The 27,977-nt window shown below is 39.5% G+C and overlaps 2 protein-coding genes across 5 annotated transcripts; one reads left to right on the top strand and one right to left on the bottom strand.

The window, feature by feature from the left end:
- Positions 1 to 868: 868 nt before the first annotated feature.
- Positions 869 to 9,207, top strand: LOC142610113 (transcription factor LHW-like). Of its 2 annotated transcripts, XM_075781836.1 has the most exons (11): positions 869 to 1,051; positions 1,231 to 1,830; positions 2,776 to 2,982; positions 3,447 to 3,540; positions 3,642 to 3,683; positions 3,857 to 3,916; positions 4,363 to 5,589; positions 5,694 to 5,795; positions 8,202 to 8,348; positions 8,607 to 8,732; positions 8,820 to 9,207. In XM_075781836.1, exons 2-11 carry the CDS (start codon positions 1,733 to 1,735, stop codon positions 8,907 to 8,909), a joined length of 2,193 nt encoding a protein of 730 aa, XP_075637951.1. In that variant the 5' UTR covers positions 869 to 1,051; positions 1,231 to 1,732; the 3' UTR covers positions 8,910 to 9,207. The 2 variants fall into 2 exon arrangements, with proteins under 2 accessions (XP_075637951.1, XP_075637952.1); XM_075781837.1 differs by lacking the exons at positions 869 to 1,051; positions 1,231 to 1,830 and having other exon boundaries at positions 2,936 to 2,982; positions 4,356 to 5,589.
- LOC142610114 (ultraviolet-B receptor UVR8-like) lies at positions 8,813 to 16,238 on the bottom strand. Of its 3 annotated transcripts, none has more exons than XM_075781838.1 (11): positions 15,915 to 16,238; positions 13,261 to 13,334; positions 13,083 to 13,167; positions 12,517 to 12,624; positions 12,194 to 12,430; positions 11,802 to 12,023; positions 11,364 to 11,407; positions 11,006 to 11,188; positions 10,595 to 10,685; positions 9,486 to 9,529; positions 8,813 to 9,402 (listed from the first exon to the last, which is right to left on the bottom strand). In XM_075781838.1, exons 1-11 carry the CDS (start codon positions 16,120 to 16,122, stop codon positions 9,280 to 9,282), a joined length of 1,419 nt encoding a protein of 472 aa, XP_075637953.1. In that variant the 5' UTR covers positions 16,123 to 16,238; the 3' UTR covers positions 8,813 to 9,279. The 3 variants fall into 3 exon arrangements, with proteins under 3 accessions (XP_075637953.1, XP_075637954.1, XP_075637955.1); XM_075781839.1 differs by having other exon boundaries at positions 11,802 to 12,017; XM_075781840.1 differs by lacking the exon at positions 10,595 to 10,685 and having other exon boundaries at positions 8,970 to 9,402.
- Positions 16,239 to 27,977: the final 11,739 nt, after the last annotated feature.

The following is a 27,977-nucleotide window of genomic DNA, read 5'->3' as shown; positions in this document are numbered from 1 at the left end:
GTTGTAAGCAAACCAACATCTCTCTAAGCAAAACAAAGTTTATATAAGAGGACGAGAGTCGAAGGAGTATGTTACTATCACTTAAGAATGCCACCAGAGCTATGGACATTTATTGTTCTATTTATTAAAAAAAAAAACTCTCATTCTCAATTTGTTTGTCTTATTTAAAAAATCAAACTTTTTTATTTTTAAAAAAACATCATTTATTGTCTTGTCTGGTATACAAAAGTGTATAAGATTCTAATACTACCCTTAGAAAATTGATCAAAAATAGTTTTGGGAATAAAATTGGGGCATAATAGGAATATTAGTAAATTGATGGTTTTTAATTTTAGAAAAATGACAATATTTTGAGACATCTAAAAATAGAATAGATAACAAACAAATTGAGACAGAGGGAGTATACATATATTTTTTCCTAAAGATATATTTTAATTTTATGGATTTTTTAATGTAAGAAATTTTAAAAAAAAAGTGTTTGAGGATGTAAAATAAATTTTTTTTTTTCATCTCCAAATGCTAATGCTTAATCGCTTATCTTTAATGTTTATATTTTTTATTTACTTGAAAAATAAAAAAATATTTTCAAATTATAAAAAATACAAATTATTAACTTTATTTTATTAAAAAAATAGAGTCTCTCAACACGTGCTTAGTACAGATAAATGAACTACGAGTGACCCCACACGCGCTCTGCCTTCGCGTGATAAATTACTCTTTCCCAGTTGGGCCTACCTCCCATATTAAACCCAGTTAGTGGGCCCCGAATCCCACTGGACCCGAGTTTGATTTATTAAATCCGACTTTTGGACAAATTGAAATCCGCAAAATTTGTGACCGGTTATAAAGCCACCAAGGTTGCACCCTTTTCTGAGTGGAAAACGTTAATTTGCCACTCTCTCAAGTAGTTTTTCTTGTTCCTCAGATCACATCCATTTCTACAGAGAGAAAAGAAAAAGAAAAAAGAAAAAGAAAAAAGACATGGAATCCAACGAATTTGAAGATCCTCAATATCTCTGATTTGACATTCACTCTCTCTCACGACTAGCTGGTAAGAAACTTTGAAACACAAACAAATAAACATCTTTGTTTGGTTGCCCAGAAATTAATCCAGTTCAAAACTTTTAAGCCCACACGTTGTACTGGGCTTGTTTCTCAGCAACCAAACGGATGGGTTTTACACTTTTACTTTTTATAAGCTGATTATATTAGTTGGTTCTTTTTTGGCAGTGAATTGGCTTCAGCTCTGCTTGTACTATTGACTTCGTACTATATATATAATTAGTAGAATCGAAAGGTTTTAGCTTGTTTAAGGTTTCTAGTTAAGTTCCAACCTGTCCTCCTCAAAGCGTTAAACCCAGTACAGTAAGTACATCGTGAGCTTTTTGGTTTCACCATTTTTTTGAGTCAAAAATTGAAACTTCATGACCTGCTCATTACAAAAGGTTGAGGAAATTGTTGTTGACCTTATCCAACTCTTGTAAAATTATAAACTCTGGTACTTGATATTTTTGAGAGGAGAGTTTACGCAATGGGCTTTTGGCTGGTTCGATTGTCGACTGGTCCTCCAATAAAACGAAGGGCGGGTTTGCGAATAAAACAGGCGGGACGAGGTTCATACAGGGGTAGTTAGACTGGTTCAGTTGTAGTGATAAATTTGGTTAGTTTTTTATATTTTTCACAAATTTGTATTACTAGACCTTTGTGGGTTTCTTGAGAGTTATTCCTAGTAATGGGGAGTACTGCTTTGAGGCAGTTTTTGAAGAGCCTTTGCAGCAATTCGCATTGGAAATATGCGGTTTTCTGGAAGCTTGTGCACCATGGTCAATTGTAAGTTTTTCTTAATTTACTGTACTCTCTTGTTTTGTTTGTGTGTGTAATTTAATCGTGAAGTGTGTTTGCCTTTCATACAGAATTTTGAGGCAGTTGGTTATGCATCATTGTAATTGAGATCATTAATTTGAAAACAACATTGAACTAAATAGCTAGAATTGAGGACTGTCGATGAGGGGATGAAAATGTAATGGCTAGAATTAAAGGACGAATGCTTCTCACACTTCTGAGAAGAACGGAACCTGTTTTGACTAATCCAGTGAGCTTCCTTCAATCCATGTGATGCACTGAGTGCAATATGATCTTAAAATGGAATTAAAATTTGTCATTCGTGTTTTTAAGTTAATAAGACATAGAAAATCTTTCAAGTCCTATAATGACATGTTGCTAATTCAGTTCTTGAATTTGCATTTGTTTAATTCTATAATCAGTTCAAAGTTTATTTATTTATTTATTTTTATGATGCATAAAAAGAAAAGTTGCAAAATCTATGCTGGAAAAGTAGGATGGGAAATTCTTTTCCAATATTTCAAGTTTAATCTCATCACTTGGGTTGTTGGTTTTGTCAGGTACACTAAATTTGGTACTGTATTGTGCTAGCCGAAGTCATACTGACACTGAGTTTTTTGGGTATATATGTATTGGCTTTATTAATATATTATAATGCTAATGCAGCAATAAAGATTTTAGTAACTTGTTGGGTAAGCATTCTAGATGGATCAAATTATTCAGTTTAGTAAATAAGGTTTGTAAGGCATTATTTTAGGCTGATATCTTCAAGATGAGGAAGTGGAATGAACTTTTCCATTTTTCTGACATGTAACATGAATAAAGTTTTTTTCCTTGAATAATAAGTTGTCTACTGTGTCTGTTTTTGGTTTGTTATGAATGTAAAAATCTAGTGATGTCTCTGGTGTGATCTTAGTTTTCTTGATATTTCAGGATTTTGACTTGGGAAGATGGGTATTGTGATTATCCAAAACCAATAGAACCTGTGGAAAATATATCAGATGACATTTACTTCAAGGTTGTGAATGAGATATGGTCTTCAAGCTGTGAAACCAATACATGCGATGATGGTTCAGGGGGATATCCAATTGGATTAGCAGTGAATGATATGTCTTGTCTTCATTATCCCATGGGAGAGGGGTATAATCTTGTGCTTTACCCTTATCGCTAAATGTTTACTACTTGCCTTTACCCTCCAAATGGAATTATTTACTTATATCTTTACAAAATGTGTCTTCAGAATTATGAAATTGAGTGTCCATGTAAATTTTAGATTGATTAATCCTTCTTAAGAGGAAGTTTTAAAGATAAAGATTTTTACTTTGATTTTGAAGCAATTTCCTTTGATTTTCAGATTTTTTTTCCCACGTGTCCTAAACTTGTGGTCATTCATATCATGTCAGTCCTAAGATACTATCTTGCACGTCTCTCTCTCTCTCTCTCTCTCTCTCTCTCTGTGCAACATGTTTTAAAGCAATACCCCTTGTTGCTTTGGAAGATAATCATAAGCTAAACAGTGTGATTAAAAGTGAGGTTCTCTGTTATATTAGGTATTGAGGTTGAAAAGTAATGGTGACTGAACCTGGATTTCTTTAATTTATCAGGGTAGTTGGTGAAGTTGCATGTACAGGAAGCCATAGCTGGATCCTTTTCAAAAATAATCCTACTTGCGAATTCAATTATGATTTAGTTCCTGAGGTAAGATTCTAATGACAATAGTTAATCTGAGAATAAATTTCTTGATACTCCTGCAAATACTGGACAGAATATCTCACAAGTGCAGTTGCTTCTGTTGACAGTGTCCAGATGAATGGCTATTTCAATTTGCAGCAGGTATCAAGGTAATTACTTTCTGAATTATACCATACCAACACATCGAATTCCATTTATTGTCAACTGGATAGATTTGAATGTGCCACCACACAGTTTAGGGGAAAGTTGCAATTTTGGTTGCTCAATTTTCAATTTTTATTATTTGCAAGTGATTTATGAGTTGATTATTTACGTTGATCAGACTATTTTGCTGGTGCCTGTACTTCCACATGGAGTTCTGCAACTTGGCTCATTGGAACCGGTATGAATTTATTCTCTAATTCAAGTGTTGGCTGTAATGATAGTTTGCATTCTAGTTCCAACTGTTGTAGTGTTGTCATTGGTTACTTCTATTTGTGACCTATATACAAGCCCCACCCCACCCCACCCCCCGCTTCACTCCCACCGCGTCACTCCCACCGCCCAAAAAAGAAAAAGAAAAAGAAAAGTGAATGGTATAAAATTGAGCCTAAACGGTTCTAAGGTGTAGGAGTCACTTTGTTAGTGTTGATGTGAGTCCTGGTGCATCTATTTGACATATTCCTCCCTCTCTCTCCCAAAAAAAGAAAAAGGATAAAGGTAAAGGAAAAAACTACTGCACATGCAGCAGTAGTCTTTTCCTTCTCTCCTGTGTGTCAACTGATGCATTCCTGTTGCTTTGTTAGTAATTATCTTATGTGTGGCTTTCATGTCCTATCAAGATTTCAGGTTGCTGAAGATCTGGCCATAGTTGCATATGTCAAAGATAGTTTCAACACCCTTCACAATGTTGCAGGGAATATCGTGCCTTTCACCTCCAACAGGGACATTCAAGCTCAAACATCCTCACCATCCTCAATGTCTGGTGTCCTGGAGAATTTTGATGAGCCTTCGGCCACAAGCATTAGCCATTTAAAGGCTGAAGATTTAGAGGCATTTGGCCACATTAGACCAAAACTAAGAACAGTTGTGCCAACATCAACTGTTGAAAATGCAATGCAGTTGTCTGGAACAAATCTTCCAGGAATTCTCAATGGTACAAGCAAAAATAAGACTGGTGTTACTCCAAATAGTGTTGTTGGTTTATCAACTCCGCCACATCAATCGTCAAATGCTGACCACCTGGAGATTTTTGAGAGTAAGCTCTTTGAATTGTCTTGTCTGGATAAATTACAGGCTTATTCTCAATGTAACAACTACAACATGGGGTTGTTTGAAGAATCTTCCTGCGGAATCAACCTTTTTTCTACTGAATTTATGACAGAACAGTTGTTTGGAGACACAGATGCTAATGATACAGGTTATAACAATGTGGGCAGTTTTTCTAGCTTTCCCATAGAATCTGAGCTACACAAAGCACTTGGAGCAACTTCTCAGCTGCAAACCAACCTGTGCAACCCATCTTTCTCAGTTGAGGATCCATGTAGCAAATCAAGTTTGATATGCAATATAGATCTCCTCAATGGTACTGAGCCAACATGGTATGCCAAAGGCAATGATGAAGATTCTCTCTTGGAAGCTGTAGTCGCCAGTGTGCCTGTCTGTTTAGATGATAATATAACTAATAGATCTAATAGTGTTAGGGCATCTGCAACCTTGTCAAGACAACATGCTGATTCCTTCCAGTCACAAAGTCAATCTGAACTGAGTGCTTTAGTGGGTGATGATTCAGCTCCAGGGAGACATTTTAAATCTTCACTTGTTTCAAGGAACAGAGGTGCCTTCAATGGTTCTACAGCCTCAGTTTCTTTCAATAGCATTAGGAGCACATTGATTGATGAAGTGCAACAACAAAAAGATAGTGGATGTATGCAGCCTAGGAAGGGAACCAAGACGTCCAATGCTGGCAAAAGACGGGCTCGAGCTGCTGAAAATCAAAGGCAACGGCCAAGGGATAGACAAATGATTCAGGATCGGGTCAAGGAGCTCCGACAACTTGTCCCAAATGCTGCAAAGGTGAGTGCAGTATTGGTTATGTATTTGTAGTGCTTCAAACAGGTAATCACTTGATATTTTCTCATCTATCTTACTTAATGTGTTCTGTATTTTATGTAATTCAGTGTAGCATTGATGGTCTCTTAGATCGAGCTGTAAAGCATATGCTGCATTTAAGAAGTGTAACCAAGCATGCTGAAAAATTGAGGCAATTGGCCCATCATGAGGTATGTGAAGTCTTTTCATATTGGTGTGGGTGTGTGTTTGTTTTTAATGTCAACTACCACTATAAACATTGAATTTTCTTTCAGATACGTACAAGCATTACTTTCAGATTAAAGATCTCAAATGGGTTTAGTTTATTAGAAATCTTTCAGCATAGGAATTGTTTGAGAAAATGACCAGCAACTTCTACTTCAACTGGATTACAAATGTTTAGGACTGAGGCATATGAGTAAAAACTGACTGATGTCAGGTGGATCTGTTAAGGTGTTTCTTTTATTGACAATGTTTTTCTGATTGATGAGGTAGAGCTTCATTGATTAGAAAAATGTAGTTTTAGTCTTATAGAGTATTGGATAAATTACAATTTACCCCCCTTTGGGTTTGACCGTGTCACAATTTAGTCCACAAAGTTTCATTTGCTACATTTATACCCTTATAGTTTGAAGTTAATTGAAATTGTTAGGGTTCCATCCAAATTAAATGATTTTGTATTCTATTGACAATTTTACCCCTCGATTTCCTTTCCCTTTGTGTTCTTCTTCCTCTAATATCCAATCTAAAAGAAATGGGAATCAAATTTCAATCACCAATATTGGAGGTTGGTTTAAACTTTAAAAATAAACAAAAACATGAGGTTGTCCACAAATGAGGAACTAATTTTGAAGTAGTGTAGAAGAGTTTCAAATGACATTGAGTAAGGTAATGAATTTGCTGTGGAATTAATGGAAACAACCAACATTGGTCTCCATGTTGAATTGGGCACGCAAAGCACAATCCAAAGAAAAAAAAATTGCAACAAATAATCACACAAAGTATAAATCAATCCAATTTCATATCCATTGGGTGAGTCCAAAACCAAAAAAAATTAATAAATGCTCCCATTTTTCTTCAAAACCGAGTCTTCTCTCTCTCTCTCACGCGCACACACATATGCACGCCAAGCAAGATTAAAAAATGAACCCATAACAACCATGGCAACAAACCCAACCCATAACATCAAAATTTGGTGTGCTTAGTGTATGACTTCTGAAGTTTCAAGCTCATTGATCCCTCGTAACTAGTATTGGTCCTCGACTGGGTCAGAACGCTCTGCTGCACAATGTCCCAGCCTCTTCCTAATTCCCTGAGTATTTTGCTCTAAGCCATCACAAACCCCTTCACCTGATCCCTCTGATTCAGTGTTGAGTTGTATTGGTCGACTCATTGGACACACAACAAACATCGTGCTTCTTTTCTCAAATGACGTGATTGGTTACCTTACGTACTGTATTCTTGTGTCCTCTACCAGACTCTCCAGCTCCTCCTGCAATGTGTTCAATCCTTTCAAGCCAGATTTGTTAAAATCCAAAAAAAAAAAAGTAAACCCTAACCAATTACTGTTCAAACCATTGATGAGCTCCCTCAGTTCATCTCGTCCTCCTTTTTTGAAAAAGTTTTCTCACTCTTTCTCAAAAAGAAACTGGAGAAAAGAATGTTTTTGGATCTGTGAGAGAGGGTGTTTTTATCAAACTAGTCTCATAAAATTGCTCACATATCCCATACCTGACAAAAAATGTTAAATTTGTATGGAACCCTCACAATTTCACTTTAGTCCAAACTATAAGGATATAAATGTAGCAAATGAAACTTTGTGGGCTAAAGTGTGATATTTCCAAACCACATGGAGATAAATTGTAATTTACCTAAGAGTATTTAGGCTCTATTAATACAATTCTAGTAGAATAGGTGACAGACAGATGTACCCTTCTCAAGAATGCCTTCTTGGAACCTTTGGTAAGTGGTGCCGCCACCTCTCCACCACACACACACAGATGCCTTGACATTATGGCTCCCTGCTGCATGGCTCTTGCCAATTGCTGTCTGATTGCCCCGGAACCAATTAAAAACAATAAACATTTTTTTTTAATTAGCCATCTGACTGTAAATCAAATTACGGAAATCTTTGTTGCAGAGTATTAGCAATTAAAATGCTGATTGCTGGGGAAGGCTGCAAGATGAGGGATGTTCAATAATTTTCCCCAGATAAACCATAATTTGGAAAGTATACGCATAGTGTGACCTTAGGTGGTTGGGATTCAGATTTTTCCCTAGATAGGTTTAACTTGGGAATGTATATGCATATGGTGTAACCTTAGGTGGTTGGGATTTAGATTTTACCCTAGATAGGTTTAACTTGGAAACGTATATGCATATTGTAACCTTAGGCAGTTGGGATTCAGATTCAGTTTGCATGTTGCAAATTATAGTTGTGTTTTTAACTCTTTTGATTCACTTGTAATATTCACATATTATAATAAATTCACAAATAGTCAGAAAATCAGGCCATTAGTTATGACTGCTATATCAGCCTAGTAACATTATGATCACTGATGTAACAAGCAGAAGTAAAATGTTTTGCACTTATGCAGGTGGCTAATCACAATAATTGGGTTTCACCTGAAACCAAAAATGTCAGCCAAAATGGGACTAGCTGGGCTTTTGACTTTGGCACCGAACTTCAAATATGCCCCATAGTTGTGGAAGATCTTGAATTCCCAGGACACATGCTGATAGAGGTCTGTACTGTCACGTGATTGATTTTAGTAATGTTAGGGATATTAGAAATTTTACTACATAAATTTTACAAACTAATGTGTCACCAATCACAAAAAGACATCAAACATTCATTTATTGTATTGTTTAAGTGACACCAATCATGTTCTTGCCATATCAATTTGTAAGTTTTTTATAGTAAAATTTGTAAAATTTTTGTTATTTTCCAAATGATTTACCCATAGCCATAGCCTGAATTTTTTAATTCATGTCTAATGCAGATGCTATGCGATGAGCATGGGCTTTTCTTGGAGATTGCAGAGGTGATTAGAGGTGCGGAGTTAACCATCTTGAAGGGTACCATGGATCTTCGTTCAAACAAAACCTGGGCTCATTTTATTGTTGAGGTATAGAATGGTTCTAAACCATGTTTTACAAATATTAAAGTGTTGCAGACATTTTATTTTCTCACAATAGCTGCACAATGTGTACAGGGTCCCAGGGGCTTTCACAGAATGGATGTTTTCTGGCCTTTGATGCATCTTTGGCAGCGGAAAAGGAAACCCATCTCAAGCAGGATTTGACTCATATCATCTGTAAGAAATGGTGTGAATTGGTTTCATGCTCCTAGTGCAAAACTATCGGATGAAAAACTGGATCTACTTCCTCTTGATTATATCTGTTACAGTACACCAAAAGTCGCAGATGTAATCGACACTCATATTGTACTACATGGATATATTGTCTGTGAACAAACCTTATACAGTTCTTGGTGTGCTGTTAATGATAAACTAGCAACTAAAAGAATAAAACCATCACGTGCATGCATGCACACAAGACTTTTATGTACATCTTACATAAAAGAACTTAGTGTACAACTACAAACAGACTAGTCGAGAATCTCTATCCTAACAAAAATGTCACTCATTATGTCCTCATGAACAATCTTGAAACTCAAACTGGTCTTTCAGCAAGCAGTAGCGTGTGCCACCAGCCACATGTAACATTTGTTGGCAGAGAACCATCAATGGAAACTGGTGAAGGTATGTTTCGGTCTGCAGAATCTCCTAGACCAAGCTGCAAGCAACGCATGAAAGTAAAGGTCAACGCAACATTAATAACACACTAAGACAGTTTATAGTTAAATAATTAAAAATTACCTGGCCATACTTGTTCCATCCCCAGCTGAATAGTTTGCCGTCCTCTTGAAGAAACACAACAATATATAAGAAACTGTCAATATCGAACTTAAAAAATAAGATCTTGTTAAATATTAGGCCTATGTTCAAGTTCCCGTTTTATTTAAGACAATGCATGAAATGAATGACTAAGACCTTGCTCGGATAAGTTTAAAGCAAAGTAGTTAATTCCATACCCAAGGCCAATTTAATTCGACTAAAAGAACAAAATATTTGCACTAATACTGACATATCATTTCCATTGTATAAGCGGTAACAAAATATAGTTACCGCTATATATATATATATATATATATACTTTTATTTATTTATATGTATAAGCATATAGTTTAAAATTCTCATAAGTCTAAATATTAACTTAACTTCATTTTTTAATATATTAGCTTAAATAACATATATCATGTTTTATAACCCTTCTTTTATATATAAATTTTATAATTATTTGTCTTTGCACTGGCCCAAAACACTCAAAAAAAAAAAAAAAGTGACGCTTTAAACCAAAGTACTCAAGACTTTTCCAAGTACAATTGTGTTGTTTATACTATAAAGTAACTAAATTCATGAAAATAAGCTATATCCAAATGCACATTCAAAGTATCCCAATTTCATCCTACCATAGGTGCATATATAATGGCTATTAATACTTGATTTACTGGTGTGGACAGGTAAGTCTCATGATAGGCACTTAGCTCATTTCAAAAAAAAAAAAAAAAATGATAGGCACTTAGATAAAAAAAGTCTCATCTGATAGGCAGGCAATATGGCTCTTAACACCTCCCCTCCCTCCTTCTTTTCACCCAAAAAAGAAAAGGACTTTGATTGTTTCATACTCTTTGGACACATGATGTGTCATCATGTGTGAAGTGTGAATATTCTTGAAAAAAGTGGATATCTTGTGTGAGAGTGAATGTTGTGCGTACAAAGCGGAAATCAAGAGTGTGAAACAATAATTCCCTCACCCCCAAAAAAGTTGTGTACTGTAAGCTTTAACTCTAGAAAGTGTTGTGTACTGTATGCTTTAACTCTAGAAAGAGCTACGTGGTTGCTTTAGTGCAGTTGCAAAATTATACCTGTTAGTATGGTACTGTGACGAGCCCCGCAGGATACTATTTTGGCATGCATACTCTCAAGACTTGGAGCATCCAAAAGCCTAGGTAGAGTCTGATGCAGTTAAAATAATGTTTTAGTTGATATCACAAATTTCCTCCAAAAAGTGAACCTAAAGCAGTAAATATTGCAGTATTGCAAGCTAATATCAATTGACAGTTGCCAAAACAAGGTCACCGAGTATCTTAGACAAGTAGAATGGAGCTAGCATTATATGCGTGAAAATCCAATAGGTTGATAAATGAGAGACATTTGAGTCACATATAAGTAGGAAGATATTTGAGTTATAAGCTGCTCTGTGCCTAACGATGAAGGTGGTTTATTATTCGAACTGTACCTAGCTTCTTAATTAATGGAGTATTTATTGGATATACCTCAGCCTGCTCAACACCTGTTCCCAACTGTCCAAACTGATTTCCCCCAAAGGCATATACATGACCCTCAACAGTGATACATATGGTGTGCCATAGTCCAGCAGCAACTCTTTCCACTTGTTTACCCGATAAAGAAGACACACAAGTTGGTCTTAACTGGTCATTATTAGTCCCCTGTCCACACTGCAGGGGGGAAAAATTAGAAGCTATCAAAGGGCCAAAAAAAAAAAAAAGGAAGAGGTTGTAATACATAAAAGGCCAATAAAAGAAAGTGGACTGGATCATGGTATACAAAAAAAATCCATCAAACCACTCAATGCAAGACTGTTCAAGGCCCTTACAGCCACAGAAAGCTCACCTGTCCATAAAGTCCCCAGCCAAAAGTAACTAGTGCCCCGGCATCTGTGATTGAAAAGAAAAATATGATTAAAGGGAAGAGATCATGTCAGAATAATACTTATCAAATATTATCTTGAAATTTCTTTCTACTATGTCGGATCAATAGAACCACATATGAATGCAAATGATAGACTATAATATGAATAAAAATGTCAAAAAAAAAAAAAAAAAGGTTGGTTGGGCAATTCCAAACAAAAAATGCAATTCTAAGATTCTCTAACTTGCATATCATATTAAACCCAATGAATTCATGTAAGAGATTAGAGTAAGAAGAATGTTGAGATAGGCCATGGCCTCAGACAAGAAGCTGAACCCGCAATTTCTTCATCATCCTCTGGGATAACTACAAAAGCTTGTGCAGCCATATGACCTACACAACTAACCATCAAATGCTGACCTGTTATCACTGCACTATGCCGACCTCCGCAAGCAATTCCCTTCACGTAGCTTCCAAGAACTTTAGAAACTTGCATTGATGAACTCATGCTTCCTTTCCCCAAAGCAGACTGCTCAACGCAAGGTATGACGTGAGGAGTGGCCACCGTCTTTACTCGGGTACCCAAACCTAGCTGCCCTTCACCTCCATAGCCCCAACCCCACACCTGTCCCATATCTGAAACTTTGGTAAAAACATGATGCATCAGGTGTCTTGCTTTACATCAAAAATCTTCCATAGCTTCGAACTTCATACAACCTACAAAACTATATAGTGTGACCACAAAGAACTGACACCTATTCCTGGAACCATAAGCAAATGGAGTTTGGTGATCCACAATGCAGTGAATATACCTGACAGTGCTAACGTGTGGCGTCCACCAGCAGCAACAGTGCTGATCCTCACTCCAGGACCCATATTTACAAGGCAAGCTGATACTGTAAAAAGTTCACCCCCAGGTGTTGAGCTGTCCAGTTCTTGCTTAGCTGGTGCTATTTTCCTTCTCTTTCCAATTTCCTCTCCTGCCTTTTTGTTATCAACATGAGATACTGGGCCACCAATCAAATTTGAGCCCTGAGCCTTTCCGCTCACTGTAAAATATTACAATCTTCTTTATTTACTCTGGCATGATTGAAAGGAATTATGGTTTCTTTCTCCAATACAAGAAAAAAATCACCTTGGTCAGTAGAATCTGTTTGGAATATTCCTCCAGCGACCAAATCACGCACAATTTTTTCAGAGGGAACGCACTCCTTCCAGCCCCATGTGTATACTTCACCCATCTCTGTATATGACACAAAAAATTTCAGCTTAGCAGCAACGATATAACTGCTTCATCTGAAAATGCATGTTTGAACAGTAGCTATTCATCATTGATACCATAAGAGTACAAAGCCATTATTAAAAAAAGCAAACTTGAACTAATTGAAGCTGGTGTGCCCATAATCAATTTTCAATCTATTTAAGGCACATAATTTTTGTTGAAATTATAACTTATGCACAACAGTAATGTCATTTTCCATATATAATTCTTCCAGGTTCCGTTTTCTCAATCACCATAAAGAGTCTGTCTTTCTCTTGAGAGATATCAGATAGCCACAAACAATTCAAAAAGCTCCACCAGAGCACATATGCAAGCAAGTTGAATCTAACTGTTTCCCCTCAATTTTTACAATGCATTTTTTAAGATTTACAAATATCAATTTACGATCATATAAATCAGAAATTAAGATGTATGAGTACCTGTTACTGAAACACAGTGCGCCCAACCAGCAGCTGCCTTCAACACTGAAGCCTCAGTTGGAAGAGGAAAAGGCTCTGGAGTTTCCTTAACAAAATTTGCAGTCAAAAGTAGATGCAAATCAATTCCAGAGAGCAAAAACAAGAAACGAGTTCATTAATTATAGGATCATTGCATTACCCCATGCTTCCCTGAAGTCATATAGCTTTGACCTTCATCGTCTGTAGAGCCCCATGTTATGAGCTTCCCGGACTCTGATTCCACAATAAAACAGACTAACACATCAGTAACCACACCAGCAAGACAATCTGAAAACATTTTGGCCCCTATTTGTTCTAAATGCTCTGGTGCCGATTGAAAAATTGATCCAGACCCCCAAAAACTTAAATAGCGAATAGATGAATGAACTATGATTTATTCCATTATTCCAACATATAGTACAAATAAGTATTTCAACCACGTACTTAGCAAAATATAAAAGTATTTCAACCACAGAATCAATTACCAAATCTAAAAGTAATAATAATAAAAACAGTAAAAAAGCACAAAGATCTGGTGACAAATGGAAAACCAATGAAATACCCATTCAAAGGAAAAAAACACTCTAGGATATCCAACCCCATAGAAAATTCACTGTAGAAGAAAGTTACAATAGCCTACTTACAATGAAGCTAGACTCTCTAATGTAACCTTGGATGTTATGTAACCTCAATGAATGTCTCGCTTGCCTTCCAATCACAGTGACCTTAGAACTTTGGAATCCTTCTATGTGGACTTTCCACAAATGAATCTTGTCCATAACAATCTAGAACTCTGATGCTCCAAAGAACTTTCTAGATTTTTAACCAATGAACTCAATGGCAAAAGTTTAGGTTTTCTATGGCTTGAATGAACAACACTATGGTGTTTTAATCTCACTGTTCAGGCTCAAGTCAAGGGAAGAAACTCTCAAATAAGGGTATTCTAACTATTTAGGATCGATAAGGTTTGCTCTCATTTGCTCTCAAAGTGCCAAAAGCATTGTAGCTCTACTGGCACCTCTTGGTGTTTCCAATGGAGATGTCCAAGGTTAAAATCCTCTCTCCTCTATAACTATTAAATTATTAAAAAGAAAATGTTTGATCTGAAAGTAATCTTGATACCGCAGCCTCTCTCTTCTCAATTTGTGCAACAAGGATTGGTTTATATAGGAAAACATGCTGTTAAAGTCGGTATATTATTTTTCGCAATTTCACTCAAGCAAGGGTTTAGTGAGTGTTGGGGATTTCACCAAATCAAGGAGAAAAAAGAAAGAACAAAACGAACACAATAAGTAAACAGAATTTATGATGGACTTGGAGGCACAATTGAATGTTATCTTTAGACAATATTTGTCCTCTTAAGCAAGTTGATAAAGGATTACTACAAATTTGCCCCCATAATATAACTAAGTTTATTGAGTTCTACAAATATCAATTTTGGAGAAAACCCACAGGATTTCTTGTGTTTTTTAGAAACTATTTTTTAGGGAGAGAGAACATACTATCAAGTGAACATGAACCACTATTTATACCCATAGGGTTGTAACCCTTCAAAAGGTCCTAATGGAAAGTTACGATGCCTCATAAAACCATTCACAAGATTTAAAATCTTTCCCAACATTTAGAACGGTTACCACAAAATCTGCAGAAAATTATGTAAAAATATATTTCATGAGGCTCAATTGATCGAGAGCATCAATCGAAGGCTCTTTTCGATCGATCAAACAGGAATCTGGCATCAATCGAGTCAGGTAGAAGCTTTAGATCAATTTTCTTGATCACTTCGATGGATTGAGCAAAAGCTTTGACCAATCGAGAAGCCTTTCTCACTACTTCAATCCATCATGCAGAAGTCTACTTCGATCCATCATGCAGAAGTCTACTTCGATCCATCATGCAGAAGTCTCAGTCGATCAAACATCCTGGAACTTGAATTTTCACAGAGAAAATTCCAGATCTCAAAATTCCATTTTACAAATGAATACACTCTAAACTTATATCATTATTACAACCTATCCTTGTATATGCCTATATATGCAACAGTGAGCTCCCAAGGACAACATAGTCGTGCTGACGTCAAACTGTTATGTCTCATTCATTTAAGAATTAAACTGTTATATCTACTTTCCAATGTAACAAGTTTCACTCAAAAATTCGTTATGGAGTAAAAGATATGAGCAAAAAAATCAACTCATCATTTTTTAGCCAACCACAACCTCGTTATCTTTGAATAGCATTTGAACCAAACTTATATTAATACAATCCAAATTTGGTATATTTTGGCGTTAGGATTTATCAACACATGTGTTAATTTCTTCAATGAACATTCCCAAATATCAGCTACAGAAAAATGACTAAATCTTAAAAATCCAAACAATATTCAAAACAATCTAAAACTGCTTTCGAGTTCTAAAGTTTCAATTAGAAAAGTCTAGTGCCAGTTCAGGAAGGAGACCTGAAATTAAATCCTGTCTTACTCGCAGCTGGCATTAATTTATCAAGTTATGTCCAACCTTTACAATGCAAACTCTTATTGATTCACTATCATACAGAAAACCACTAAATCTTAATTAAACCAAAAAAAAAAAAAAAAACTTCAAAACCATCTAAACTGCTTTACAGTTGTACAGTCTTAGTCTAGACACCCAAACACATAAATCAAATGAGTTTCTTTGATGTAATCAGTAACATCGAAAACCCATTAAAAATGGAAGTCAAAAAGAACAAATAGAATCAAATCTAGTAGTCCAAGACCAAAATCTTAAGCACAAACTACAAAATAAAACTGACAATATATATGAAACTCGATTCAACCTGAAATGGCCATAGCGAATCCACAACCACCACCACAAACGTCCTTCCACGAATCTCCACCGTAGCCGGAACCAGGAAGATGAACCGGCACCGGAGATAGTATCGGAGATTTCTCCGGCGAAGCTCCTGGGATATATCCACACATATACACCACCGTTTCTTTACATTCCTCCATTTTCACCCCCTCTTCTCTTTCACTTCCATTCATCGCAAACTTTTCTTTCTTTGAACAAAAAAAAAACCAAACGAGCCTTATGTTAACCTTACGGAGAAGCTTTGAGCTTTGAGCAATGAAAGAGAGAGACTTGCAGAGACAAAAACCAGTGCTTGTGAAACGAAAAAAAAAAAAAAGACAGACAGACTCAAAGACAAGGACTTTTCTTACAAAAATTGGGGCGTATCATTTACAAGGGCATAGAACATGCCACGTCGGATGGGCACGTGGTTGAGTGGACACGTGGAGGAATCAGGACCGCATGATGGATTATTAGTTTTTTGAAGTCATGAGTTGGCTGGAAGTTTCTGGAAGATGAAGAAGTTTCCTCTGCGTTCGATGTTTTCTTTAGTGGTCGACACGTGGTGGGTCTAATGTTGTCACTTTCTAGTTGTTTATTATTGTTTTTGTTCTTTGTGTGGCTTGTGGGTGTGTGAGGTTTTAAATTTATCTTTTGTTTAATCGAATCGATGAGGTTTCACGCTGGATTAAGAATCTACCAGGCGTTACTAGTGCTTGGTGTGTGGCACCATTAGGGCCGTTCAGATTGATGTCCTTTTGATCCACGGTCAGGAGTGCCACTAGGCTATAAATATAGTTCAATCATCACTTGAGTAAAAACATATTCTTCTTTAATATATTCTTTAATCATTAAAGAGATTAGGATTAGGATCTCGACAGTTTTATTTATTTATTATTATTATTTTATTTTAATCTCCACTCTTTGCTATTCCAAGACTCTATCTATCCATTTAAAATTAGCAAAGTGGATTTTACGGAATCATCACTAATTTAAAATTAACTTACATATCTATGAGTTTTTACTTTAATCTCTTAAGTGTGATGTTTTCATTTTGGTTCACCAAATTTGATTTTTTTTTTTTTTTCCAGTTAACTCAACTGGTAAAGCCTATGACTGATTGATATCTTGGTTTAATAATAAAGAGCTATTATCAAGAGCGGATGCCATAGGTTATGAAGAGAATGAAAAACATGAGACGGATCTTTCCTCCGTCTTAGGTGGACGGAGGGGAAGTAGACGGATTAATACCGTGGGAATGCGTATAGGACGGTGCCGATCATTAAATATCCGTCCGATAATTGATTGATTATGAATCCTTAAGTGTTTGTCACACGATGTGTTTGACTTGGCTTTGCTTTATTTCCACGCAAGCGTGTACACCTGGAGTTCTTGCATTACACGTTTGACCATAATAAGAAGACTCCTATATGGAAAAGAGCTCAAGAAGGAAGCAGAATCCTAAAAGGAAAGGAAATTCTACGCCAATATAAATACCCCAGAAACCCTAGCATCAAGGTACGCACAATTATCTCAACTCTGACACTCTAGGGTTGAAAAATAAGACTCTAACTTGACCTTCAGAGGGTTTTTGGCTGGCACCACACCGGTGCTCTCTTTTAGGTCCTCTCTTTTCTTTTTCTTTTTTGCAGGTGTTGCTTTGGTGTGAGGAGTGCTTGCAACTTACTGGTGATTTTTCGGCATCATCAGTTGGCGCCGTCTGTGGGAAACGAGAAATCGAGTATTTAGCCTTTGCTCTATTCCTGAGACAAAGAGTTTCATGGTACTCACTCGATCAATGGCAACGAACAACAATCAAGGCGACGAACCGCACGCCACGTCTCTAGAGAGGCAGGCCCAAACGCTTGCAGCGGCGGTTAAGCGCCTCACCAAGCAGAATCATGATTTAGAAGAATAATTGCGACAAAGGAATGCACACCAAAGTGCACCAGAGGAAGACCAGGAGGGTGCTAGTCCGGAAGGAAGGAATGTGGAAGGGCCTGAGGGTAGCAACACTCCAACTAGACCGGAGCGGCAAGAAACCAACCGACCATCTGTCTCAGACACTTTGCCGACTCACATAGCTGCTGAAATGCAGGAGATGAGGGAACGTATGGATGTGATGATGAATGCCCTTAGAGGACAGGTATCCAGTGACCTGGACGACCTAGTCCATAGAACGGATTCGCCTTTCACAGCGCTCGTAAATTCATGCGCCCTTCCTCCAAAGTTTCACATGCCTCATGTGGAGAATTATGACGGATCCAAGGATCCATTGGATCACTTGGAATCTTTCAGAACCCTAATGCATCTTCAGGGTGTACCGGATGAAAGCATGTGCAGGGCTTTTCTCACCACTTTGAAAGGGCTTACGAGGGATTGGTACAGTAGACTGACGCCCAATTCCATTGACACTTTTAAGGAATTAGGCGCACAGTTCGTATCACACTTTATCGGAAGTCACCGGCATAAGAGGTCTACTACGTGTATATTGAGTATTAAGCAACGAGAAGACGAGACATTAAGATCATACATAACCCGCTTTAACAAGGAAGCCCTCTCGATAGACGAGGCGGATGACAAGATACTTGTGGTAGCATTCACAAACGGGCTACGAAAGGGTAAGTTCTTGTTCTCTCTATGCAAGAATGACCCAAAAACTATGTCCGACGTGTTTTACAGGGCGACGAAGTATATAAACGCAGAAGATGCCTTGCTAGCTCGAGAGGACTATAAGCCTAGAAAAAGGAAAAGACAGGAAGATGCGAAACCGGACAATGGACGAAAAATGGCACGAACTAGAGACCGACAAGAAGACTGGCGACCCAAACCACCTTCGGGAAGATTTACAAGCTTCACCCCCCTCACAGCTCCAATTGACCAAGTATTAATGCAGATCAAAGATGAAGGAACCTTGACGTTCTCGGGCAAGTTGAAGGGAGATCCGAACAAGAGGCCAATAGATAGATACTGTCGTTTTCATCGCGATCATGGCCACGATACGACGGACTGTTATGACTTGAAGCAATAGATTGAGGTCCTTATCAGGCAAGGAAGGTTGCAGAGGTTCATGAGGAAGGAGAGAATGGATCAACCCCAGGAGCAGAATCCCAGACGAAAAAATGAGCGTCCCAGGCCACTCGTAGGAGATATACGGATGATTGTAGGGGGCAATACTTCTGCAGGGTCATCCAAAAAGGCCCGAAAAACCTACTTACGGACGATTCAAAGCGTCCAGTCGACAGGTGCTTCACCAAAAGCGACACGACAAGATAGCCCCAACATCGAGTTTACAGAAGAAGATGCGCGATGCCTTCACCACCCACATGATGACTCGCTTGTGGTCAGCATACGAGCAGGGGACTACAACATGCATCGAGTTTTGGTGGACAGTGGGAGCTTTACAGATATCCTCTATTACCCTGCATTCCAGTAAATGGGGATCGCCAAAGAATGACTGGTCCCAACGAACGCACCCCTTGTTGGCTTCGGAGGAACAAGGGTCTATCCTTTAGGCGTTGTTACGTTGTCTGTGACGGTTGGAGATTACTCGCAGCAGATAACCAAGGATGTTTCTTTTCTCGTGGTTGATTGCTCTTCAGCGTATAACGCCATCCTCGGATGGCCCACTCTCAATGCATGGAAGGCTGTAACCTCTACCTACCATCTAATGATCAAATTCCCTACCGAAATGGAGTTGGAAAACTGTGGGGAAATCAGGTGGCTACACGGGAATGGTACGTCGCCATGATGGAAATGGATGATCACCTACAAGCAATGAATATCGAGGAACAGAGAACAACGACGGAACCAATAGAAGAGTTGGAAGTTCAACTAGATGATTCTAGGCCCGACCGAACAACCAGAATCGGCACCCTCGCCGACCAAACAATCCGACAAGCGCTCGTATTATTCCTCCAAAAAAATCAAGATGTTTTTGCATGGAGTCACGAGGACATGCTGGGAATAGATCCAACAGTCATAGTTCACAGGTTGAACGTATCACCTTCCTTCTCTCCGGTCCGACAGAAAAAGCGGGTTTTTGCCCCAGAACGAGATCGAGCCATAGCGGAGGAGGTGCAGAAGCTACAAGAAGCGGACTTCATACACGGGGTGTACTACCCTGATTGGTTGGCGAATGTAGTAATGGTCAAGAAGTCCAATGGGAAGTGGAGGATGTGCGTTGACTTCACGGATTTGAATAGAGCTTGCCCCAAGGATAGCTACCCACTCCCACGCATTGACAACCTTGTAGACTCCACGCAAGACATGAACTTTTGAGCTTCATGGATGCTTTCTTCGGTTACAATCAGATCAAATTGGATAAGTCTGATCAGGAAAAAACCTCATTTGTGACGAGCCAGGGACTTTTTTACTACAAGGTAATGCCTTTCGGGCTTAAGAACGCGGGAGCCACGTATCAGAGACTGATGAACAAAATGTTCGCGCACCAAATTGGCAGAAATGTGCAGGTTTACGTGGACGATATGTTGGTAAAAAGCGTAAAGATGTTTGATCATCTGAAAGACCTCCAGGAGACTTTTAATACTCTTCGAACATACAAAATGAAGCTGAATCCGAGCAAATGCGCGTTCGGAGTAACTGCAGGAAAATTCTTGGGATTTATGGTGTCCCAGAGGGGCATCGAAGTCAACCCAGAGAAGGTAAAGGCGATTATAGAGCTTTTTCCTCCTAGGACGGTGAAAGAAGTGCAAAGCTTGACCGGAAAGATAGCGGCTTTAAACAGGTTCGTATCAAGAGCAATGGACAAATGCCTCCCATTCTTCCAAACGCTAAAGAAATCTTTCGAGTGGACGGACGAGTGTTAAAAGGCATTCGAAAAGTTGAAGACATATCTCTCCGCTCCGCCGTTGCTTAGCCCATCTATGCCAAGGGAAGAATTGTTCCTGTACCTCGCTGTCTCCTTGGAAGCGATTAGTGCAGCTGTGATCAGAGAATAAGGAAAGGTGCAGAAGCCCGTGTACTTCATAAGCCGGGCATTAAGAAGAGTAGAAGAAAGATACTCACCAATGGAAAAACTCGCATTTGCTCTTGTGACTGCAGCCCGAAAACTCAAGCCATATTTTCAAGTGCACACCATAAACGTCCTGACAGATAGACCCCTACGAAGAGCAATGAGCAATCCCGAATCGGCTGGACGGATGGCTCTATGGGCAATCGAGCTAAGTGAATTCGATATCCAGTATTAGCCACGGACGGCAGTGAAAGGACAGATATTGGCGGACTTCGTTACTGAATTCACTACCGCAGATGAGCAGGGGGCAGAAGAGACGCCCACTTGGAGAATTCACACGGATGGATCTTCCAATAAGCACGCTGCGGGTGCTGGAGTCGTACTCCACACCCCGGAAGGACGTGGGCCCTTTCGGGCTTAAGAACGCGAGTGCTGGACTTTCCTACTACTAATAACGAAGCAGAATACGAGGCCCTTGTTGCGGGACTAGAACTCGCAATAGCGGTAGGAGCAAAGAAGGCGGTCGTCTACTCCGATTCACAAATCGTGACTAGTCAAGTTAATAGGAGCTATGATTGCAAGAATGAGAGGATGAAAAGGTACCTTGGGGAAGTGAAGGGTCGAACGAGTGACCTCCAATTTATGATGATTCAAATCCCAAGAGAGGAGAACCAGGAAGCGGACCGACTTGCAAAGGCAGCTTCGGCCGAACCAATGATCGTCCCGGAACAGGTATTGTCCTTTGTCCAACTTTCATCATTATTAGATGACATCAACATGCAGGCGGTAAGCAATGAAGATTTTTGGATGGCTTCAATTATGGCGTATCTCAAGGAGGGTAAGCTGCCTGATAACAAAGAGAACGCGAGGAAGTTGAAGGTTACAGCAGCCCGTTTCGTCTTAATCAAAAACGTCCTATACAAACGAGGATTCTCCCAACCATATCTAAGATGCCTCGGCCGCGCAGAAGCAGACTACGTGATGAGAGAGATCCATGAAGGGGTTTGCGGAAACCATTCTAGATCAAGGTCTCTAGTGCATAAGCTACTCCGAGCCGGATACTGCTGGCCAACAATGCAAAAGGATGCCCATACATACGTTAGAGCTTGCGACAAGTGTCAACGATTTGGCAATCTCATTAGGCAACCAACGGAAGAACTCACCCCTATGACGGCTCCATGGCCGTTCGCACAATGGAGGTTGGATATAATGGGTCCATTCCCTACAGCGGTAAGGCAGCTGAAGTTTTTGGTGGTTGGTATTGACTACTTCACCAAATGGGTGGAAACAGAAGCTCTGGCTACTATCACAGAGAAAAACATCCGTAGCTTTGTGTGGAGAAGTATTATTTACAGATACGGAATTCCAAGGGTGCTCGTTTCAGACAACGGGAAGCAATTCGACAATGACGCGTTCAGGGACTTTTGTTCTCAGCTGGGAATCAAAAATCACTACTTGTCCCCTGCCCACCCACAGGCCAACGGACAAGTTGAAGTCACGAACCGGTCCTTGTTGAAGATTATCAAGACCCGGCTCGAGGAGGCAAAGGGGATCTGGCCGGACGAACTGCCAAGCGTTTTATGGGCATACAGGACAACGGCGAGAACACCAACGGGAGAGACACCGTTTCGATTGGCGTATGGTACTGATGCCCTCATACAGGTAGAGGTTGGATTAGCGAGCTACCATGTGGAATGCTACGACGAGAGCAAGAATAACGAAGCATTGCATTTAGAACTTGACCTTATAGACGAGGTCAGGGCAGCAGCTACACAAAGACAGGCGCGATACCAGGACATGATGGCAAAACATTACAACTCCAAGGTCAATCACAGGGACTTCCAGGTAGGAGACTTGGTATTACGAAAAATACTCGGCGCTACAAAAGATGCCTCCTAAGGAAAATAGGGTCCTAACTGGGAAGGGCCGTACAAAATCATCTCATGGCATAGGAAAGGAACGTATTATTTGGAGACGTTAGACGGAAGGAAACTAAGCCATCTGTGGAACACAGAGCACCTGAAGAAGTACTACCAGTAGTGCAGCAGGGCATAAGACACCCACCTCTTTATTTCCCATATTTCCAGTTCATTTTTAAACAGTTGTAGTTTTTAATTATTAGAACTTAACTTTTCTTTTCCATGAACAATATATGGTCTACCGACCTGACATTATGAAAAGAGTTTTTATTCAGAACATATGAAGTGTATGGTGCTCAAAATTTACCAAAAGTCCACAAAGTGGACAGATCATCCAAAAGGATGACGACTAAAGTTCACAAAGTGGACGGATCATCCAAAAGGATGACGACCAAATTCCACAAAGTGGACGGATCATCTAACAGGATGAAGACCTACGAAGTCCACAAAGTGGACGGATCATCCAAAAGGATGACGACCTAAGTTCACAAAGTGGACGGATCATCCTAAAGGATGAAGACCTACCAAGTCCACAAAGTGGACGGATCATCCAACAGGATGAAGACCTACTAAGTCCACAAAGTGGACGGATCATCCTAAAGGATGAAGACCTACCAAGTCCACAAAGTGGACGGATCATCCAACAGGATGAAGACCTACAAAGTCCATAAAGTGGACGGATCATCTTAAAGGATGAAGACCTACCAAGTCCATAAAGTGGACGGATCATCCAACAGGATGAAGACCTACAAAGTCCATAAAGTGGACGGGTCGACTACTAAACCCAGACAAAGGACGGGATTATCCAAAAATGGGTAAGAAATCTACTAAGTCCACATAGTGGACGAACATTAACTAAATCCACATAGTGGACGGACCCCTACTAAGTCCATGTAATGGACGGGTCATTCAAAATGGACAAAAGTAAAATTATCCACATTGTGGACGAGTCATCCACATTATGAAGGGATCTTTAAATCCGTATTGTGAACAGACCACCCAAATGGATAAAAATTATCCACATAATGGATGGATCAACCTACAAGGATTGTTATCATATTATCACATAATATACGACGGAACGAAGTTCACAAAATACGACGATTTAACAAGATAAGCTAAGTAAAATTTCATAAAATGAAATGTTAACAATTAAAATACGACGGTTCAACAAAATAAATTACAACGGTTAAAGTTTTGACCGTGATAAAAAAAAAAAAAAAAAAGGCCGTTACTAATGCTTTGGGGATGTATTTTCATTCCTCTAATTGTCATCTGGTTGAATTGGAGGGAGAGTTTGACCTTCGTCAGCTGGAGCAGTGACGACAAGCACATCGTCTGAACTATCTGAAAGGATGGACTGCGCAAGTGTTTTCCCTTGAGCATCAATGGAGACATGAGAGACGTCTAGGTCAGGATACGACGACTTGACCTGACGGATGGCATCGTCGAATCCGTCAGCGAATGAACTCCCAAGATTTACCAGAAGAAGGTCGGAGTCGCGATACTCCTGGACGGCAACTTCTTTTGCATCGCGGAGTTGGGTCTTCGTGTCCGTCAGCTCCTTTTCCTTGTCTTTTAAAATTTGGTGCAGCTGCTCATTCTTCCTCTCCAGCTCACCTCTAACCTGCTTCGAGCACTTAAGCTTTCTGTCCATATTGATCTTCCAGGTCTTCAGGTCGTGAAGCTCATCCTCCATCGTCTTATTCTTCTTCCTAAGACGGTCCATAATTGTCTCGTGATTGAGACAACGGCCCATTAGCCCTTTCATCATCAGCATGGCCTGAAAACAAAACAGAATACTATGTAAATGACGGATGATAAGGAAGATTGCAAAGCTAGAGGACGGGTTCGAAAGTACCTGCGCAATATTAAGGAGGCCCGTCTCTCCCATCGCCTCCGTCGCATGGTTGCCGAGGTCCTCATAGTCGTCAGCCGTCAGGATGGACGAAAGTTTCTCCAGGGCGTAACTTGAGTCTTCTCGGAAGAGAACGGGTGGTTTCTCCTCAGTGGGAATTGGGCCCTTCATCAAGCCCTTACCCTTGCCATGCTTGACGGGTGGCTTCTCGGCCTCCAATGCTACGACGGGCTCTGGAGTGGTCTTCTGCTTCTTAGGCTGACGGTCCACCTTCTCTGGCTGATTCCGTTTTGACGGAAGAGATGGAATCGTCGCCTTAGCTTGACCAGCCTCTTGTTTTTTCTTCGCCGCTTGTTGTTTGATGAAGGCTCTTCTCTTGGTAGCGTCCATCTCTGCAAATCAAAGACGGATGTGAGGAAAGGCAAGAGTAGAAAATAAAAACGATAAAAGAAGACGGATATAGTTACGACGGACTTACGTTTGCGTACTCTGCTGTCGTAGCGACGGGCGACAGATGAAGGTTCAGGATCGTCACAATACCAATGGAGGGTATCAAGAGTGATGAGTTGTGCCCACGTCCTCTCTTGAAGCTTCGTCTTGTTGAAAATTCTCTCCAGGAAACTCCACTGCTCTAAGGTAACTTGTGGACGATCCCGAGCTGCAAAAAAGACGATTAGACTTTGAAAAAATGAAATAACTTTGAAAAAATGAAATAACTTTCAAGATTCAATTAGACGGAAACCAAAGCAATAGCATACCCGACAGAGGCATTATGCCCCATGTAGTGTCGACAGGCATATACGTGTCATCTCTTGGACGACACATCCATTCATCCCCTTCTAAAAAGAAATATCTACTCTTCCAGTCCCTATTGGAGTCCGGTGTATCACTGACTAGCCTCAACAACCGGCTCCTAGCTACAAAACTGTACATTCCTTTTGACTTGACGATCTCTGTCGGACGGTAACAGTGGAAGAATTCTTCCACCGTCAATCTTCGGGCTCCGTCGGACATGGCCCCATATAAAACCTTTACGCCTATGAATACTCTCCAGGCGTTTGGGGAGATCTGAGTGACGAATAGGCCAAGGTATTGAAGTAGACGACGGTGGAGGGAACTCAAAGGGAATCTGAGCCCTGCCTTCATAGCTTGCTCACAGATTCCAGCACCGTCGACCCCCTTGTAGTAACATTTCTCGGACTTGTGGGGGAGACGCAGACGGATGTTATCGGGTATTTGATACTTGGCTCTAAGCGTTTTGAGATGGGACTCAGTGATTGAAGACCTAAAATCATTCACTGTCCAGAGGGGTAACATAACGAACTCTCTAAGACCGTCCAGACCAATCACTGATTGAACGGGGGGATCCACACCATCTAAGCTACTACTTGACGACTCTGAACTCTCCACCTCCAGACCTTCATCATCTAGGGAAGAAGAGGTACTGGACGGATTCCTTTCTTCACTTGAAGTGTCAGGATCTCTTGGACCTGACGGGAATCTCTCATCGTAGCCCGCCTTGTCGCGGACAAACGATTGATTACTTGACGCACTAGACATTACCTACATTTATGACGGTATAACCTAAGACACTGATGAATCTAAAGAAAGTACATATATATAAAATAATAAAATAAAGAGATAGACGGAAGAAAGGTTAGGAGTACATACCGGATCGAGTTGAGCGAATACGAAATGACGGATAAAGTAGAGGGACGACAAGAATGCACGATAGGGATGACGGTGGCGCTCTGATTGCAAATTTTTTATAGGAAGAGAAAAATGAAGGAAGAAAAGGCAGGCTTTTATAGAGCAAAGGGCACAGAATACGAGGGGACGCCTTGTTTCAGGGGAACAACTAATCAATAAGGGCCACGTGTCCTTCATATGTCAAATCCGTCCTATCTCAAAAAATTGACATATGCGTCACTCCATGAATCCGTCTAGTATAGAAAGATGGATCCAAGGAGTGAAGGGGGCAACTGAAGAGGATGAAAAACATGAGACGGATCTTTCCTCCGTCTTAGGTGGACGGAGGGGAAGTAGACGGATTAATATCGTGGGAATGCGTATAGGACGGTGCTGATCATTGAATATCCGTCCGATAATTGATTGATTATGAATCCTTAGTTGTTTGTCACACGATGTGTTTGACTTGGCTTTGCTTTATCTCCATGCAAGCGTGTACACCTGGAGTTCTTGCGTTACATGTTTGACCATAATAAGAAGACTCCTATATGGAAAAGAGCTCAAGAAGGAAGCAGAATCCTAAAATGAAAGGAAATTCTACGCCAATATAAATACCCCAGAAACCCTAGCATCAAGGTACACACAATTATCTCAACTCAGGCACTCTAGGGTTGAAAAATAAGACTCTAACTTGACCTTCGGAGGGTTTTTGGCCGGCACCACACCGGTGCTCTCTTTTAGGTCCTCTCTTTTCTTTTCTTTTTTTGCAAGTGTTGCTTTGGTGTGAGGAGTGCTTGCAACTTACTGGTGATTTTTGGCATCATCAGGTTAAAACTACCTAGAAAAAAAAAAAAACTATTCTTTTTATTAAGTGCCAATATAGTGTTTGTTGGGGGGGGGGGGGGTTGAAGTAAACCAATAGTTAAGCAGGGGATATTTGGTAAGTCCAAGTCATGACCAATGTTTTGGGGAGGGGATAGAGGATGTTATGCGATCAGACCAGAAGAGGCCATAGATGCTATTGCCAGTTTTGAAGGAGGAGAGCTTGGAGAAAGAGGATACAAAAGAGTGAAGATCAAAATGTGTGTTTCCAAGGATTCTATATATATATATATATATATTTTTTTAAATGTACACCACTGGGATTCATTGAAAGGGTTGAATAATTAGGTTTTGAAGATAGGTATAGTTGCGTTGTAGAGGTGCTTGGATTTTTTGAGGGATTTGATTTATTTAATTTCTTAACTAGTGGGATTTGCTAGTGTAATTTGGCTATGAATTGAGAATGTTATATAAATTGTAATTTTTTTAAAAAAAATTTCATTGGAAATGATGATTTTAAGGATTGTTGTCATACTTTTGTTTATTATTCTTCCTCTTCAAGAATTGAGATGAAGATCCTCATATTTTCTTATTATTCTTTCTCTTTAGATTAAGAATCTAGGCTTCATGTTATATAGACAAACTATTATTTTAGTGTTTATGAAGGATTTAATGGGCAAATTAATATAAACAATGCACAGATTTATAAAAACAATTTTTTGTTAATTAACTATGGGGTACACTTCAATTCCCCCCCCCCCTCCCTTATCCTAAACTTTAAAATTG

This window comes from Castanea sativa, chromosome 9, assembly GCF_040712315.1.
Source record: "Castanea sativa cultivar Marrone di Chiusa Pesio chromosome 9, ASM4071231v1".
Classification (NCBI taxonomy): domain Eukaryota; kingdom Viridiplantae; phylum Streptophyta; class Magnoliopsida; order Fagales; family Fagaceae; genus Castanea; species Castanea sativa.
The sequence above is the reverse complement of the archived record's forward strand: the minus strand, read 5'-3'. Positions and strand labels throughout refer to the sequence as shown.

Excerpts from the sequence above, each read along its gene's own strand:
- LOC142610114 (XM_075781838.1), bottom strand. The coding sequence starts at position 16,122 with ATGAATGGAAGTGAAAGAGAAGAGGGGGTGAAAATGGAGGAATGTAAA. Across the intron at positions 11,189-11,363 it reads GCTGGGGACTTTATGGACAG|TGTGGACAGGGGACTAATAA; the intron begins GTGAGCTTTCTG and ends TCCCCCCTGCAG. Across the intron at positions 9,530-10,594 it reads TCACAGTACCATACTAACAG|AGGACGGCAAACTATTCAGC; the intron begins GTATAATTTTGC and ends TGTTTCTTCAAG.
- LOC142610113 (XM_075781836.1), top strand. The coding sequence starts at position 1,733 with ATGGGGAGTACTGCTTTGAGGCAGTTTTTGAAGAGCCTTTGCAGCAAT. Across the intron at positions 3,541-3,641 it reads ATTATGATTTAGTTCCTGAG|TGTCCAGATGAATGGCTATT; the intron begins GTAAGATTCTAA and ends TTCTGTTGACAG. Across the intron at positions 5,796-8,201 it reads GGCAATTGGCCCATCATGAG|GTGGCTAATCACAATAATTG; the intron begins GTATGTGAAGTC and ends GCACTTATGCAG.